General features: G+C 34.7%; 1 protein-coding gene across 1 annotated transcript in view; it reads left to right on the top strand.

Annotated features, from left to right (window-relative positions):
• The window catches only part of pard3aa (par-3 family cell polarity regulator alpha, a), a 481,339-nt gene that overhangs the window by 377,670 nt on the left and 85,849 nt on the right, over positions 1-17,820 (top strand). The window contains exon 22 of the mRNA XM_016519585.1: positions 6,708-6,980. Coding sequence (XP_016375071.1) covers positions 6,708-6,980 — 273 coding nt within the window. The remainder of the gene's footprint in view (positions 1-6,707; positions 6,981-17,820) is intronic.

The raw sequence follows: 17,820 nt of genomic DNA, 5'->3' as shown, positions 1-17,820 counted from the left end.
GAATGGGAAACGACAGCTATTTCTGTGTCTTGCATTAACGCCACACTGGACCATTAATTGTGTAATGAACTAAAGGTGGAAGAGGGAATTCAGAACAGGTTTAGCTAGAAGTTGATTCACACACACACACACAGTTATGGTCATAGTTCAACGCACGCACGCGTGCACACACACACACACACACACACACACACACACAGACAGACACTGATTACCCCATAATGCTCATAATGTCAAACTGACTAATTCATGTCAAGTTTTGAGTGCAAATTCGTTTTTCTGTCCTCACGGAAAGTGAAAATGCTGCATGAAGTCACAAATTTACAAATAATCATATTTCATTTGTTTATTATACAAAGTAGGACATGAATCTGGCTTCAAAATTGCCTCATCCAGTTAGAATCAATGTATATTTCTGAGAAACACATGACAAGTTGCTGCATTACGTTACAACTATAAACTACAGTTATAATGAACTTAGACTATTGGCTACGTTGCATTATTTTAATCATTAATAGTACTAATTGTAACTATGTATTGTTCTTCATTGTTCACAATCAGCAACTAAAACTAAATCCATGAAAAAAAAATTTTTTTTGGTAATTGAAATAAACCTGAAATAAAATAAAATACAAATATTACATGGAAAGCAAAAACTTAAATGAAAATTAGACACTTATTGATTTTCATTATTATATTATATTACAGTATAGTATATTATATTATATTAATATGATATTATATCAATAAAAACAGTGACTGAATTAAATTTTTATTTAAAAAAAACAAACTCAAGAATATGTAATTAGAAATAATAAAAATAAAATTATGAAAAGCACATAACAAAAAACTAAAATGTAAATAAAAACTGAAAACAAAACAATAATAATTTAAACTATTAACACTGTAGTAGCATTATAAATAATAATAATAATAATAATAATAATAATAATAAAATAACGCTCCACTGTTGATGGATCGACCAGTGAGCCACAATAAAAATATAAACCAAACAAAATGCCTTGCCTTGCAATGATTTTTCATCGTGGCTGTTTATAGGATATGGTGTTAAATGAATCTCATAGGCCAGACCAGTGTCTTCATCGTGCTGGTTTCCAACCTGAAGTTAATCTTCTGTCATACACAAAACACACACTTCTCATCTCCAGGCCACCGCGCTAAATGAGTTTCAGTCCGGTACTCCAGGGGGCAGGTTACACTGGACCTCTACTTCAGTGTGCTCATTACCTCATTCAAACACAGATAGCGCTCTCGCAGATTTGATTTGGCCATTATAGGTACAGCGCCGGAGGCCTCGTCCTCCTATTGAGTTTCCGTAACTTGTCCTAACACAGTTTTTACTGGCAGCGAGGTGACATCAGTTTTTAAGTGGACAGCAGGTGGATGGCGATATCAACCTTCAAATGTGAAAGAAACTACTTGTAACTAGAGATGCACCGATGCTACATTTCTCCAATAGCTGATTATTCAGAATGACTTCTACTGATACACTTTAAAAAAAAAAAAAATGATACAAATTTAAATAAAACCAAGATCATTAGAGTATGTTTTACAAGAAAATTATTAATAAAATAATGTTTTCTACTTCAAAATGTCATGTTTAATTCAATGTGTTTCTTGCCAGTTCTTTGTAATTAATTGTGAAATTTACTTGCAAAACTATACAGGAAACCCTCTCATTTGGTATATTACTATACTATTATAGGTTATAATTAACATCAGAGCCTAAACTATTGCTGTATATTCAACTGCAGTTTATATTCCGATATAATAATCACACTCAAATCAAAATGAAACGTTTGTATGCAACATACATACATAATTGACAGTAAGTAAACTTCTCCCTAGTGTTTTTTGTAGCTAACTAACCAAGTGTGAACACTGGTAATTTCCTGAGGTAAATGTTATGTGACATATTGTTCACATGCTGTTATATTGACATCTTTCCGTGGTTATAAAACTATCCGAGACGTAATATGTTTCAGTAAGTTGTACTGTGTCTTTTAACAACCTCTGACGTTCATCCATGTTTATTTTGCACAACAGACACTGATTACCCCATAATGCTCATAATGTCAAACTGACTAATTCATGTCAAGTTTTGAGTGCAAATTCGTTTTTCTGTCCTCACGGAAAGTGAAAATGCTGCATGAAGTCACAAATTTACAAATAATCATATTTCATTTGTTTATTATACAAAGTAGGACATGAATCTGGCTTCAAAATTGCCTCATCCAGTTAGAATCAATGTATATTTCTGAGAAACACATGACAAGTTGCTGCATTACGTTACAACTATAAACTACAGTTATAATGAACTTAGACTATTGGCTACGTTGCATTATTTTAATCATTAATAGTACTAATTGTAACTATGTATTGTTCTTCATTGTTCACAATCAGCAACTAAAACTAAATCCATGAAAAAAAAATTTTTTTTGGTAATTGAAATAAACCTGAAATAAAATAAAATACAAATATTACATGGAAAGCAAAAACTTAAATGAAAATTAGACACTTATTGATTTTCATTATTATATTATATTACAGTATAGTATATTATATTATATTAATATGATATTATATCAATAAAAACAGTGACTGAATTAAATTTTTATTTAAAAAAAACAAACTCAAGAATATGTAATTAGAAATAATAAAAATAAAATTATGAAAAGCACATAAATAATAATAATAAAATAACGCTCCACTGTTGATGGATCGACCAGTGAGCCACAATAAAAATATAAACCAAACAAAATGCCTTGCCTTGCAATGATTTTTCATCGTGGCTGTTTATAGGATATGGTGTTAAATGAATCTCATAGGCCAGACCAGTGTCTTCATCGTGCTGGTTTCCAACCTGAAGTTAATCTTCTGTCATACACAAAACACACACTTCTCATCTCCAGGCCACCGCGCTAAATGAGTTTCAGTCCGGTACTCCAGGGGGCAGGTTACACTGGACCTCTACTTCAGTGTGCTCATTACCTCATTCAAACACAGATAGCGCTCTCGCAGATTTGATTTGGCCATTATAGGTACAGCGCCGGAGGCCTCGTCCTCCTATTGAGTTTCCGTAACTTGTCCTAACACAGTTTTTACTGGCAGCGAGGTGACATCAGTTTTTAAGTGGACAGCAGGTGGATGGCGATATCAACCTTCAAATGTGAAAGAAACTACTTGTAACTAGAGATGCACCGATGCTACATTTCTCCAATAGCTGATTATTCAGAATGACTTCTACTGATACACTTTAAAAAAAAAAAAAATGATACAAATTTAAATAAAACCAAGATCATTAGAGTATGTTTTACAAGAAAATTATTAATAAAATAATGTTTTCTACTTCAAAATGTCATGTTTAATTCAATGTGTTTCTTGCCAGTTCTTTGTAATTAATTGTGAAATTTACTTGCAAAACTATACAGGAAACCCTCTCATTTGGTATATTACTATACTATTATAGGTTATAATTAACATCAGAGCCTAAACTATTGCTGTATATTCAACTGCAGTTTATATTCCGATATAATAATCACACTCAAATCAAAATGAAACGTTTGTATGCAACATACATACATAATTGACAGTAAGTAAACTTCTCCCTAGTGTTTTTTGTAGCTAACTAACCAAGTGTGAACACTGGTAATTTCCTGAGGTAAATGTTATGTGACATATTGTTCACATGCTGTTATATTGACATCTTTCCGTGGTTATAAAACTATCCGAGACGTAATATGTTTCAGTAAGTTGTACTGTGTCTTTTAACAACCTCTGACGTTCATCCATGTTTATTTTGCACAACAATTTGCATTAAATTTGAAGACACTTCCTCTTGAACTGAGGTGCTAAAGCGCCACATTTAATGAACCAAATTTAGGAGCTGAGACTTTGTTTCTAATCAGCAGTAACAAAGCACAAAGCTGTTTGCGATCAATGGATGGGAGCTGCGCTACAAATAATGTTTGGTGAAGGGAAAATGCGCATACCTGGCAACCCTGGCTTGAGCTATGGGTAATTCATATAGTCAAACAGAAACTGCGTTCTGTTATTTTTTAAGTGCGATTGTGATAAAGCGTTATAATCACGTTAACTTTGACAGCCCTAAATTCAACACGAGAGGCATTTTCTTTACCCACCGTATGAGTTGCAGTCTGACACATTTTGATTGACAGCATATAATCGGCCCTGATCAACTGTTTTTAAACAATCGGCAGAAGCAGTTTTTATCGGCCAATACCGATTATCAGCCGATATATCGGTGCATCCTTATGGTTCAAGCGATGAACCTGATGAACCGAAAGGTAGGATAAAATCAGAAAGGGAAATTAAAACTCCCACAATGCACACACACACATGAAAATATGCTGATGTTAATTTCCAAGTGTTTCCCAGACTATTATCGTGAGTCATAAATGCGCACAATTCTAGCACGGCCAATAGGATTTCCTCAAGCGGAATGCAGAGAGAGAGAGACAGTCGGTGGCATTGTAATTGCATTAGCCTGTGACAGAGAGAAAATGCTCATTGTTGGTAAATAAGATTGGGCTTATGAGAAAGTGTGGAAACATTCAGTCTTGCTGGGAAAATCCGACATCTCTTCTCGGCCCTGGACTACTGTCAATCAAACAACTGACAGATAGATGTCAGGGGTCAGAGGTCAACTCTGACCTGGGGTGGTGAGGAGGTAGGGCACTTAAACACTTAAAAATGCTCAGGTTTTTGTGATGGGGCATCCCTGGAGTCCCAGAGCGCATCTGGATCTGATGAGATGGGTGGGTACCAAAGACAGAGGTCACCCTACAGGAGGCTTTCCCCTGTCCACACCAGCCTTTCCTCTTATTCCACTGCCGTTCCCATTCCTGAGGATCTCCTTTCCCTTAACAGCACTTAGAAGGACACACGTGGTCTATTAGACACAAAAAGACTCATTCAGTTCAGCCCACCAGGCCTGGCCTTTGAAAAACTCCTGAGAAAGAGGGAAGGCAGAAAGAGGCGTTTGGCGAAGATCAGAGTGATGTGAAGAAGAAATCACTCCATTCTTCTTGGGAAGGTTCCCCACTGGCTGTTTTAGGGAATCTGTGCATTGACAAGCTTCTTCAAGGAAGGGGCCGCAACCTTTACCATGAGCGATTTAGAAGTAGAGGCTCGAATGAACGGGGCCTCAGCGGTCTCGCTTCCTTTTCCTTTTAGAGGACTCCAGTAGTAGTGAAAGGCTTCTAGAAATAAAGCAGGCTTGGCAGGCGTTTAGCAGCGCATGATGCCAGCAGGGGTCCTGAGCTCAGGGATTCTCCGTGCAGTAGGGAGTCTCAACAAGACCAAGAGGTCTGTCTTCCAATTCGTTGTGTTGGCAAATAAAAGCTTTAGCTCTTCATGGCTGTAATAAATGTTATACATTGCTGACGGACTAACTGCTATTGCTTTTGATGGTACTGTGTTTGAGGGCAGAATCACAAAGGTGGAAATTAATCCCAAGGTGTAACCCACAGCGCACTTTCACACTAGAGTATGCGGTGAAACTCAAGAGTTTGAATTGTTGAAAATGTGGTGTGACCATCAAGTAACACATAATAACCTTACAACTTGAAAACATGTAAATGTACATATTTTAGTAATTATTTTTGAACAAAAAACAAAAAACAAAACAAAACAAAAATATATATATATATAGTTCAGTCATGAAACTCTAGATGGCGCAGGCTGACTGATTGTTAATGTAACTGATGATATTCAGAGAGTTAAACGACTTGGCACAAGCTGATTGGTTCATGCTGCATATGCAGCCAATGAGCTTACTGCCTTGCATTTATATGGCTGGCTAGCATTCACTTGAGATTCCTGCAGCGCGCTTTCAGAGTTTCTCTGAAACCCTCCACCTTCCCCCACTCCACCTGTATAGATCTGCTACGGGTTATTTTATTTGCTATTTGTGCAGCAGCAGTATGTCTTAAATACTCACGGCACCGTATCGGAATATGCATTGGCAGCAATACTACATACTACAGCAATTTCACACCACTGTATATATATATATATCTATATATATATTTTAAAATATTTATATTTTATTTTGAGTAATTGTCATTTTATGCTTTAAGGTCATTCTTACATTTTTGAGATTGTGTCCCCCAAAATATATCAAAATGAATTTTCATTTAAAAAGCAAACAAAAACATATTAATTATAAAATAGATGTACTCTATTATGTATGTGTGAATTTTAGTTATGCATCTTTGAGTAAATTATTACATTCATACAAGTCATGTCAAATCACTTTTATTTACATAACAGTTTATACAGAGTGTTTCAAAGTGGCTTCATAGTAATAAACAGGAAAATAACAGAATTAAACCTCTTCAAATATGGGATAAGCTAAAGTCAGTTCAGCATTTATATACTTCAGTTCAATGACAGTGTTGATGTTACACACACACACACACAAAAGGAGTGTCACGTAATTGATACATTGAAACATTATTGTGGATGCAAAATAACAATTATTCTGGCTTCACTTATTTACAATATTGAACAGCTGGCACTAGTACATGTGGTGGTACTCACATTAATGACATGAATATATGACAGTATGGAACCAAATACTCAAATGTTAAAAGAGAGATGTTGAAATTGATCTTGAGTGTGCACTACACATCTAAACCTCAATTGATGTTTTGTCTTTGTAGAATTCAAGCGAAGACCAGGGAGCTCCGAGAGCGACAGGCCAGAGAGCGAGACTACGCTGAGATCCAGGACTTCAACCGCACCTTCAGCTCCGACGAGGAGCACACCTACGCCGGGATCGGCTCTCTGGAATCGTCCCTGGACAGCAGCATGGACCTGAGCCATAACCCCGGTCCAGAGCGTCCGCAGAGCCCCCAAGACCAGGCCTTGCCCTTAGAGGCTCTCTACGCACAGGTCAACAAGCCCCGCAACGGACGCCCACCATCTGCAGACAGGTAAGAGCTCACAGCTTCTCTTCCTTCAGAATCACTGTGACGTGATGCACAGGCTGCTTTTGAGTGTTTGTCAGGGCGGTTAAGTGATACTTGGCTGATGTAACAGGACAATGACGTGCCTTGACATGTTCTTGCAAGACGCAACCTTGGCTGTGTGTTTCCAAAGCTTTGCATAATTCAAGCTAAAGTGTGTTTTCTCGCTGTCAAATATTTCTTATTTTGTAAGGTTGGATCGGGTGAAGGGCACCAACACTTTTGAAGTTTCTTTTATTGTTATAAGTTTCTCTGCAGACCTCTCTGATAGAAGATGTTCTTCTTTTATATATGTTCGTGTCTGAAAGTTTGGAAAATGAAAAGCTGTTTTCATCCACCCTTTGTAGTGTGAAACAAATTGAAAGTCAAACAAACAGTGTTATCAGATTTCTCACCTGAGTCCCAGCGGCTGCTTTTATAGCACAGGTAAATCATTGATAATTCTCTGGATGGGAAAATGTAATAACCAGCAGGCTCCTTTATTATCACGGATCATGTCAGATCCACCCTCAACGTGCACAGAATCTCTGAATTCATCAGGGTTTTTAACGGAAAGAAAAGTCAACTTTATACTAGAAACTGCTGCAATTAGCTGAACTTTAGAGTGTTTTTGACCCACTTAAATAAAACATTTCACAAAATGTACTGCTGGATGCGCTGACAAGCATTTATGGTAAACTAAACTATTCTGTAATTTATTTTGAAACTTGCATATCATGCATTTAATATGTTTGTAATACACATGTGTTATGATGAAATTGCAATTTAGTACATTTAAAATATACTAACTTCATATGGGATATTGAATAACACACTACAGGACGTACTTTACATGTGCTTTAGTCAACACATCAAAAGAAGTACTTCTTTAAAACATGACGAAGATTATTAAAACAATGATTTAAAATGCACAATTAAAAGTGTAGACTTTTAATTTGACATTCTTAGAAAGAAGCCTTTTGAAAAGTGCACTTAAGTGTTAAACACAGTCAAGTGTCTCTTTAAATACACTTAAGTGACCTTTTAATTAATATTATACCAAGTTTTTTTATATACTTTTTAGTTTTGAAATACACTACAAGTACACTTTTAATACAGTTAAGCACACTTCTTAGGAGAAACAAGCAGTTTGGGTCACTTTGTTGGCTACTGTCTAAAACTTTTATTAATGTTAACAAATGATACATCTTTTGAAAGGTCAAAGGGTTTAGTGTTAATATATGTGACCCTGGAGCACAAAACCAGCTTAAGTCGCTGGGGTATATTTGTAACAATAGCCAAAAATACATTGTATGGGTCAAAAATATAGATTTTTATTTTATGCCAAAAATTATTAGGATATTAAGTAAAGATCATGTTCCAACATTGTATGGGTCAAAATTATTGATTTTTATTTTATGCCAAAAATCATTAGGATATTAAGTAAAGATCATGTTCCATGAAGATATTTTGTAAATTTCCTACTGTAAATATATTAAAACTGAATTTTTGTTTAGTAATATGCATTGCTAAGAACTTCATTTGGACAACTTTAAAGGCGATTTTCAAATAGTTGTATCTCAGCCAAATATTGTCCTCTCCTAACAAACCATACATCAATGGAAAGCGTATTTATTCAACTTTCAAAAAATTGACACTTATGACTGGTTTTGTGCTCCACGGTCATATATGGTCTCTGTTTTACGTTATAGATGCTCCAAAAACAGTAATATAGTAATTTGTATGGGGAGTGTGAAAGGAACCATGCAACATTAAAACAGGACTTTATACCTTTAAGTAGAAACATTTTTTTTTGTGTGGAATATACTCCTTACGCCCCCCCAAACATACTTTAGTTTTTAGTTTGCATTTAAGGTCCACAGAACCATGATTTTCTACTTTTTATTGCAACTAGTTGGTGGTGTTAATATTTAGGAAGATAAAAGTGCATATACCACTGTGGACAGGATTATATTTTTTTTTGAGAAAGATTGTGCTAAAAAGTTGTCATCTTTTTGAAGTTCACTAGCATGGCATCAGAGCATGTAGACATGGACTAAAAGCTGCAGAAGTTTGAGTCTTCAGGAAGAGTTGAGAAGTTGTTTCAGTGTTGTTGATGTCAGTGTTATGATGTGTGTTACAGACACTGAATAGCTGATGCAGAGGACTGACCTGCATTTGTTCTGGTGAAATGAGAGTATTTTCTGAGATACCGAAGCAATATATTCCAAAACGCCTCACTTTGTGCTGTTGCTGTTCTCCAGCTTCTCGATTTATGGCTTGTTTTACGGTATTTATGACAAATTCACCAATAAACATCCATCAGTGTATGAAAACTAAGGGAAAGTCACTCTGTATTCACACTGAAGAATCGCCTCAATTGCTCTTTTCCTCTAGCTAGCGGTTATGAAATGGTTAGCGGTAAGTTATGGAAATGCTACTAAAGGCCAGCGTGTCTCTGTCAGGAACAGTAATGACTCTCTGTGGGTTTATTACCGCGGCGGTTAATTGGCTCGTCAGCGGCGTGAAGCAGAGGCTGTGATTGACAGGTGTCACTCAGGCTGCGTGACCTTTCCCAGGATGCTATGGGAAGGGGATTATTACGTTACCGACTGCTGTTGTCCCAGCAGGAGCGTTCCCAGCGGCCGCTGATACCCCGCCGTTCGGCCGCAGTGTGAATATGACGAGGTTACGTCCTTGTGCCAGTATCTCTGGTGGTAGCGCTCTGTCCCTAGTGTACTGCAGTGTGTGAATGCACAGCAATATTAGCATTCATTTATGCACTTATTTATTTACTTACTATGCATGCATATTACTAGGGTATTCTAATATGTGACGATGATGTATACATCTCAATTTCGAAAAATTGACCCTTATGACTGGTACACAAAAAAAATAAAAGAAAAAAAAAGTATAACGTCTTGGCAGAAAATTACTGGTACATTTCCATTATACAATACAATACAATACAATACAATACATCTTTATTGTCAACCATGGTTGAAATTTGTCTTTGACCACACCAGCGAAAACCAAATACACATACAGACACATACTACAAAACACATAAAAACCATCATACTGAATCACATAGCTTTTTGATTAATAAATCCGATCGCAGCAGGTACAAAAGACCTTTTATAAATATTTGTCTTTGCTCTAGGCATTAAAAATCGTCTCCCAGAGGGCAATAAAACAAACTGATCACACAGAGGATGAGTTGGGTCTTTTAATATACACTCCGTGTATATTAATATGCACAAAATATACATATTTAAGGACAGTTCCTTCAACCATAAAACACAACCCAATGCAATGTGTAATAAATGTGTAATAAAAATACAGGTAAAACACCTGTCAAAAAATCAACATGGAAAATTCCTTCAAAATAAAACATTACATCAGATGTTTTTAGAGTATAGTTTTACGTTAGTAGCAGTGTATAGTTGTATATGCTGTTTTGTTTAGACACAGAGAACAATCGAATACAAGAGAAAAGAAAAAAGCGATGTGAAAATGTTTGTTTTATTACCGACAGTTTTGCTCAGCGTCTTTCACTCCAGAGTGGCCTGATGTAGTAAAGGTTAAACTTTGCTGCTTGAAAACAACTGCTTCTGTCTGTCCTGCAGGATTCATATAAATGTTTCATATATGGCTTATGATACAGGCTTCTCTGTTTTCTGCAGTGTGCATATTCAGCTGTTCTGTCTGAAGATAAGAAAAGACACACATAGATATACAAAAACCCCAGAAGATGCATTTAGAGAGAAATTAGAAATGTGTGCAATTACTGAAACTAAATCTGAGCTACACTAGTTATCAACAACCTACAACCAAAACCCCTTGATCAAATACTGTAATGATTCAGCTTTATGAATTCCTGCCCATGTTCTGTTTGTTTATTAATCAGCTAAATACCCAGAAGCAAATACAAATATTTTCAGCACAGTCTGTGACATTAAGATTATCTTATCAAATTCTAGCATATTACTAGCTTGTTTTTCCTCTTCAGATATACTCATTTTAACTCTTTGCTCTCCAGTGTGAAATAATAAACGCATGTTTATTAAACTATAAGTTGCATATGGAAGGTCTTAAACAGAGAGTGCAGTTTACTGAATCTTCTCTCCTTTTAAAATAAAAATAAAATGCGTATTTCAGAAAGCAGAGTTATAAGCCTTGTCGCAAATGTACTTGACATCTGATTGCATGCAAATCATCCTGCGTATATTTTAAATAGCGAGTTTGGAGCTTTGCATATCACTTAGAAGCAAGCCTTTGTGAAATACGTTGTAATATTTGTTGCCGTGCCTCTGGAATAAATTGCACACTTTTATTGGCGTTTGGCTGCGAGGGCTGTAATCTGCATGAACGGCGTAATGCATTCACATTCAGACAGTCACATCACTCCATTTGAAAAGCCCGACTCCCTCCGTGAATCAAAACAAAGCCCAAACAAACATTTGCATTTCTAAATGAAAGCTAATAGAAGTTTCATCGTGTCAGGCTCCTGGAATAAACAGTCCTTGAGCGAGCGTCAGCTTTAGCTTATTAGGAAGAGAGGAAAAAGTTTTATCACAGATTTTCTCAGAGTTGTTTTCGTGGACGTTTAAGTGTTTATTCTCTTAAAGAAGTGTCACAGAGGAAAATAGATTTCATCTCTTTGTAGATAACATTGGAGAGGAGGATTTCCTGTCTAAAGTGCACAGAACAGGAAGTGGATAAGGCTCTGCAAATTCTGTCAATCACTGCCGCCCACTGAGGCCTGTATCCGCAGCAGAGAATCTTGTTTAGAAAAGTCATATTTAATTTATTTTCCCCAAATCAAAAGAAACATACAATACTCTGTTTAATATTCTGACATTATTTTAGCATTTTTTTCTTCTTCTTTTTTTTCATGTCAATTAGGCATAGCACTAGGGGGAGAAAAAAAACAACTTGCATTTATTTATTTGTTTGTTTAAATTGTATTTATTTTATTATCAGATCATATATTTCATAATCATAATATGATGATATAAAGGCAAAATCAACCACAGTTGGCCTTTATTATTATTATTATTATTATTATTTATTTATTTATTTATTTATTTTCATTTTAAGGTGGAATTAGATGTGGATATGTTTCCATGAGATTATTTTATTTTCAGATACTCAAATTAATCATTTGAAATTATATAATACTATGGTAATAATAAAGTAAAATGAACCACAATTAACCTTTATTATTATTATTATTATTATTATTATTATTATCATCATCTTTATATCACTGCTAGCATCACCAGTCACTCTGAGGTGGCCACACATCTGCTGACTTCCATGTGACCTGCGTGCCGTTTCAGACTTGTTGCATGGAAAAAGAGAGAGGGAATGCATTGAAGGAATGCGTCGTTAATTTTCCAGCGTGTTCAAATAAATATCCATTTTGTTGGCCTGGTCAAGGCCTCCAAAGTACATTAGCCACAGCCAATAGACATGCCATTGATTTATTGGTATAAAAAAGGTGACGCCATGATGATGTTGGATGCTGTTTATAGTGCGGTGGAGTTTATTGGATACAGGCTGCAGTGATGTAAAACTGTGGTGCCGCCATGGTATACAAGCTGAAGTGTGTTGCATGCAGTGTAAAAACAAAATAAAATGAAATAATGAAATGAAATGAAATGAAATAATGAAATTAAATGAAATAAAGAAATGAAATGAAATAATAAAATAAAATGAAATAATGAAATGAAATGAAATGAAATAATGAAATTAAATGAAATAAAGAAATGAAATGAAATAATAAAATAAAATGAAATAATGAAATGAAATGAAATGAAATTAAATTAAATTAAATTAAATACAATATATTCATGTATGTGTGTATGTATGTATTTAGGATGAAATATGACCGAAATATGTTGGATACCCAAAATAATAAATTGTATTATATATTTCTATAGTATTGTTTATCATATAAATTTATTTATTTATTTATTGGATGAAATATTAGCTGGATACGTTGGATACTCAAAGTAATTAATTGTATTATCTGTAATTATATTACATTATATTTTTATAATATGTTATATGTTATAAAATATAATATTTTATATCATTGTATATGATAACATATTATAAAACTGTGGTGTCATCATAGTAAACAAGCCGAAGTGTGTTGCATGCAGGGTTAAATAAATAAATAAATAAATACATTTATTTATTTATTTTTATTTGTTGGGGTGAAATATGTCCCAGATATGTTGAAAAAAAAAAAAATCAATCAGCCTCTTGCATCCCACTCATCAGTAGCCTGGTATTGTTCACATTTGCATGTGATTTCATCTACTTCTTGTCGACGCAGCAACAACCCGTGTCTATAAAGTCAATAAAAGCCTTTTTATGTTTCTCTTCTTGGCCAAAAATGCATCAATAGAAGAGGACGTTCAGGCGGAAACCCTCAGCGGAAACAGAAAAACCTCTTTATCTTGCCATCCTGCAGCTGAATAAATACGCTCAGACAATTACCAAATGTCTGGGTCTGGTTCGTCTGCCTTTAACAGCCTCCCAGTCGAAGGTCAGAGTGTCAGTAAAGCGTGGAGAGTCGCGGCTCTCTGGCCTGTAAAAGGTTTGTAAGACGGGCCGGGGCCAGTGAACACACTGATCTCGTCTGTTTTATAGTCACTCTACAGCCAGGCTTCATTATCCAGATTCTCCTGCTTTATTAGCGTCGTTTCATTGGTCCCTCTGAGTGAACGAGAGGCAGTTGAAGCGGGTTCGGGATCTATGAATGAGCCTCACATCTCACAGTCCTGAGTCACGCTACATTTCAGATAAGTCTGTTACCAGCCCAAACAAGGTTATTAGGGATGGAAGTACAGCCGTTCAGTATGCTGTACTGTTGAGTACTTGGGCATCCACCGTTCAGCCAACAAAACATACAGAAGTGAAAATCCTTTTTAAATCAGGTTGTGAAAAAAGACTTGATTCATCCACTAGACATTAATTGGGTCATGGAATGATGCGGCAGGTGGTTGAAAAATAAGATGTCAGCCTTAAATTTATTAGATCCTGAAAGAAAAAAAGAGAGAGAGAGAGAGAAATAAAAAATAATTAAAAGGTGACCTCATTTTTTTTATCAAAGAACAAACAAACAAACAAACAAACAAAAAACTCTTTGTATTAAAATGCACCAATTATTTACAGTAAGACCTGTGATGTGTATTAAAAGAGACTTAATCTTTATCTAATAATTTCTTTAGGTTTAGTTTTCATTAGTTTTCACACTATAATTGTTAGTTTTGTCATGACAACTCTCGGAGGGATTGGCATGGTAATGTACATGACAGTGATAATGTATTTGGTCTTGGCGGAATAGATCTGCTACGCTGCTGCTGCTGCTGCTGCCAATACATCCATAACATGCTGCTGTGAGCATGTAAGAAATGCTGCTGCTGATAATATAACACATATAACATATATGAAATAACCACCATATATAGCGTACATCTATCACCTCGTAGAGATCTATACAGGTGGAGCTGGGGAAGGTGGAGGGTTTCTGAAGCACACTGCAAACTGCTACAGCAAGCACTAGTCATGTATTTGAATGTTGAACAGTGAGCTCACTGGCTACTGATACAGGAGAGAACCAATCAGCTGTGCCATGTGATAATGATGTCATTAGGTCAGATTAGACCTATCGGACTGCACCATCTGGAGTTTCATGCCAGAACTATGTATTTTTATTATTAGATGTTTATATTTATTCTATTTTTATCTAGTTTTTTTTATTCATCTTATTTTTATTTATTTATGTATATATACACTACCATTCAAAAGTTTGGGATCAGTAAGATTTTTTATATTTTTTACCGAAGTTTTTTGAGTTCATCAAGGCTGTATTTATTTGATCAAAAATACAGATACAGATACAAAAATACAAATATATATACGTGCTTTGTTTTAATAATTTAGGGTTGCTAATGTTAATGTGCTAATTGGTATATTTTATAAACAGTGAATGTTTTTATTTATTCATTTAATTTATTTATTGTTTATGTTTTTATTTTATTTTTGTGTGTTTTGTTCTATTATTATTATTATTATTATGTATTTACTTATTTATTTATATATTTTTTAAAGATCCTTTACTATAGAGTTATTTTAGTATCATTGTTATACTATTATAGTTTTTGTTAGTAATTTGAATTAAATTAAATTTTTAATTATTAATTTTAGTTAGTCTTATTAATATTGTGTTGTTTTATGTTGTTTTGTTCTGTTTTGTTCTAATGTTGGACCATTTTTATTTTAAATGATGAAAATGAATTTTAGTTTGGTTTGAGTTTATTTAAAACTTAATTTCATGTCAGTTTACGGAAATGTAATTGTTTCCATTAATGATAATAACCCTGTTGCATGGTGTTGTTTATGTGTGTGATCTGAATCTTTAAATATGAGCATAGTTGAACCTAACCGGACAATCTCAGGACGTGTCAAGTCTGTCTCCACTGTGTATGGAGAGGAGTGCAGAGCTCTGAGCTGTCGGTGTCACGCAGAATGATATTTCAGGAGCGTGAAACAAACTGTCACCTCTTTGATGCACATGATTTGATTGACGGCTGCTCCCATTAGAGCGAGATCCTCTAAGCTGCTGCAAGTCAAGGTGAGATGAGATCGAGAGCGAGAGCTCATGGGAGAGGAGAGCATCTCCTCCTCTAAATCCAGTCCGTCCTGACGCTGCACACCGCTTCAGTTGGATTATAAAGTGCAAGTAGCTCAATAGCTGTTGATAAAAAAATTTAGCAGTTGCTGGTTTTGTGCTTTTTCCTTTTACCTTCTTCTTTATTTTGTACCTTCTTTGGGCTTGTGGGAATAATAATAGGAAGGTCGTTAATCCCAGAAGACGAAAGCTCTTCATGTTTATGTGCTGACTCTTTCACACTGATCCTGCTGTGTTAATGTCTCAGATCTGCTGACGCCACCCGACTTTGATCACTAGACCGACAGGGAATCTGCACTTTTATTTTTATTTTATTTTATTTTATTTGTTTTGTTTTGTTTTATGGGATATTTTTGGATTAAAAAAAATAATAATTGAAAGTCTCTCTCATATTTTATAAGTAAAATAATGTATTTATTTATTTATTTAACAAAAATTTTGTTGTGTTTTTTTTAATAAATGTTTTATGTCTGGCATAAAATTATCATAAAATTATATAGTATATTGTATATATTATATTGTGTAATACACCTGTGTGTGTATATATACACACACACACACATATATATATATATATATATATGTATGTATATATATATGTATGTATTAGTGCTGTCAATCAATAAAAAAAAAACTAAACTAAAATTGTTCTGAAATTATTCGTGATTAATCCCATCTAACATTTAATAAGTTTTTAAAAATACTTTTACATTGCAATAATTTCACATTCAATCTTCAAATTAATGTAGAAACAACATAAAGACAGTATATGTTTAATATTTGTATAATGGCATTTTTTTATGACTGAAGGAGAGTATCACTGATACCACTGATGTCTCTAGGAAATTGTTTTTCCTCTAATATTTAACCATTGACTAGCCATTCAACATTACAAGAGCTATCAATTTTAACATTTATTAGACTACTTAAAATAACTTCTAATTTAAGTGAACTTAAAACAATCTTCACATAAACCCATTATAATAAATGTCATATTTAGTTACCTGTGCTCTTCAGCAAGAAATATACAGAAATTGAATAAAGTTATCAAACACTAAATTCTAAATTAAATAGATGAATCCTTAAAGCTACAAAAGTTATTGATTTCCTCTTTTCTTTTTCTTTTGATCTTTGATTAATAGACATCACAGCAACTGGTTATTAGGTTTTTTTTGGCTGTTGTCCCTTTAAGAGCTGACGATGCTGAACATGATGCGGATCTGACACACATCGTTACCTATTCTGACCCTCTTCAGTCTCTAATAAGTCTCTAATGAGTTGAATCTAGTGTGTTAGATGAGGGAGACAGTGCTGGGCTGCTCCAGGACAGTTTAGGAAACCTCTGCATTTCAGAAACATGTCCTTAAATGTGACTCATGTAACAAATACATACAAGTACAGTTTTAAGGCAGATTTAATTGCCTTTTTGGTAACTTCATGACACAACTGATGACATAACTATGATAATGCATGCACATAGTTTATTTCACGCTTTGATATGAAATGATAAAGGCTACAGCGTGCACCGGAGCCTTTGTGCATGCGATTGAAGAGCACGCGCTGCGAGCACAGTACCGTTTCCGCTGAAGTGAAGCTGGAGCGCGCGTCTGAAACATATCCTGTTTGATGTGGTCGTAAAGACGTTCTGCGTTTAAATAAACAATGGTTCTTGTGAAGACAAATGAGACAGAAGCAGCACAGGATTAGGCCTTAGTTCAATTAGGATATTTAAGTAATTTTTATTAACATGCCTTAGAAAAAAACATTACTGCTGTGCATCTTGAAACAAAACAAAGGCACTGATATATTTTAAGATCTGTCAGTGCAAGTTTCTTTCAGTTGAAACAGCTCAGACTTACACTTTAGTCTGGTCCTAGGCTTAAGCCTTGTCTGTGAAACCCAGGGTTAGCCTGTTACTAAACAAATGAAATTTGCATCAATAAAATTCATCTTTGCAGAAGTTGCATGAAGTGGCATTTAGATGTATTTACGCATGTTAATGCAGCTCAGGGGGACATGGAATGCTTTAACCTGCAGTTACAAATGCATACATAATGTTTTGATATTTAAACATGAAATGTTGAATACTGATATTTGAAATTATTTAAAAAATGAAAC

The sequence above is a fragment of the Sinocyclocheilus rhinocerous genome, unplaced genomic scaffold, assembly GCF_001515625.1.
Source record: "Sinocyclocheilus rhinocerous isolate Xijiao unplaced genomic scaffold, SAMN03320098_v1.1 scaffold642, whole genome shotgun sequence".
Lineage (NCBI taxonomy): Eukaryota > Metazoa > Chordata > Actinopteri > Cypriniformes > Cyprinidae > Sinocyclocheilus > Sinocyclocheilus rhinocerous.
The sequence above is the reverse complement of the archived record's forward strand: the minus strand, read 5'-3'. Positions and strand labels throughout refer to the sequence as shown.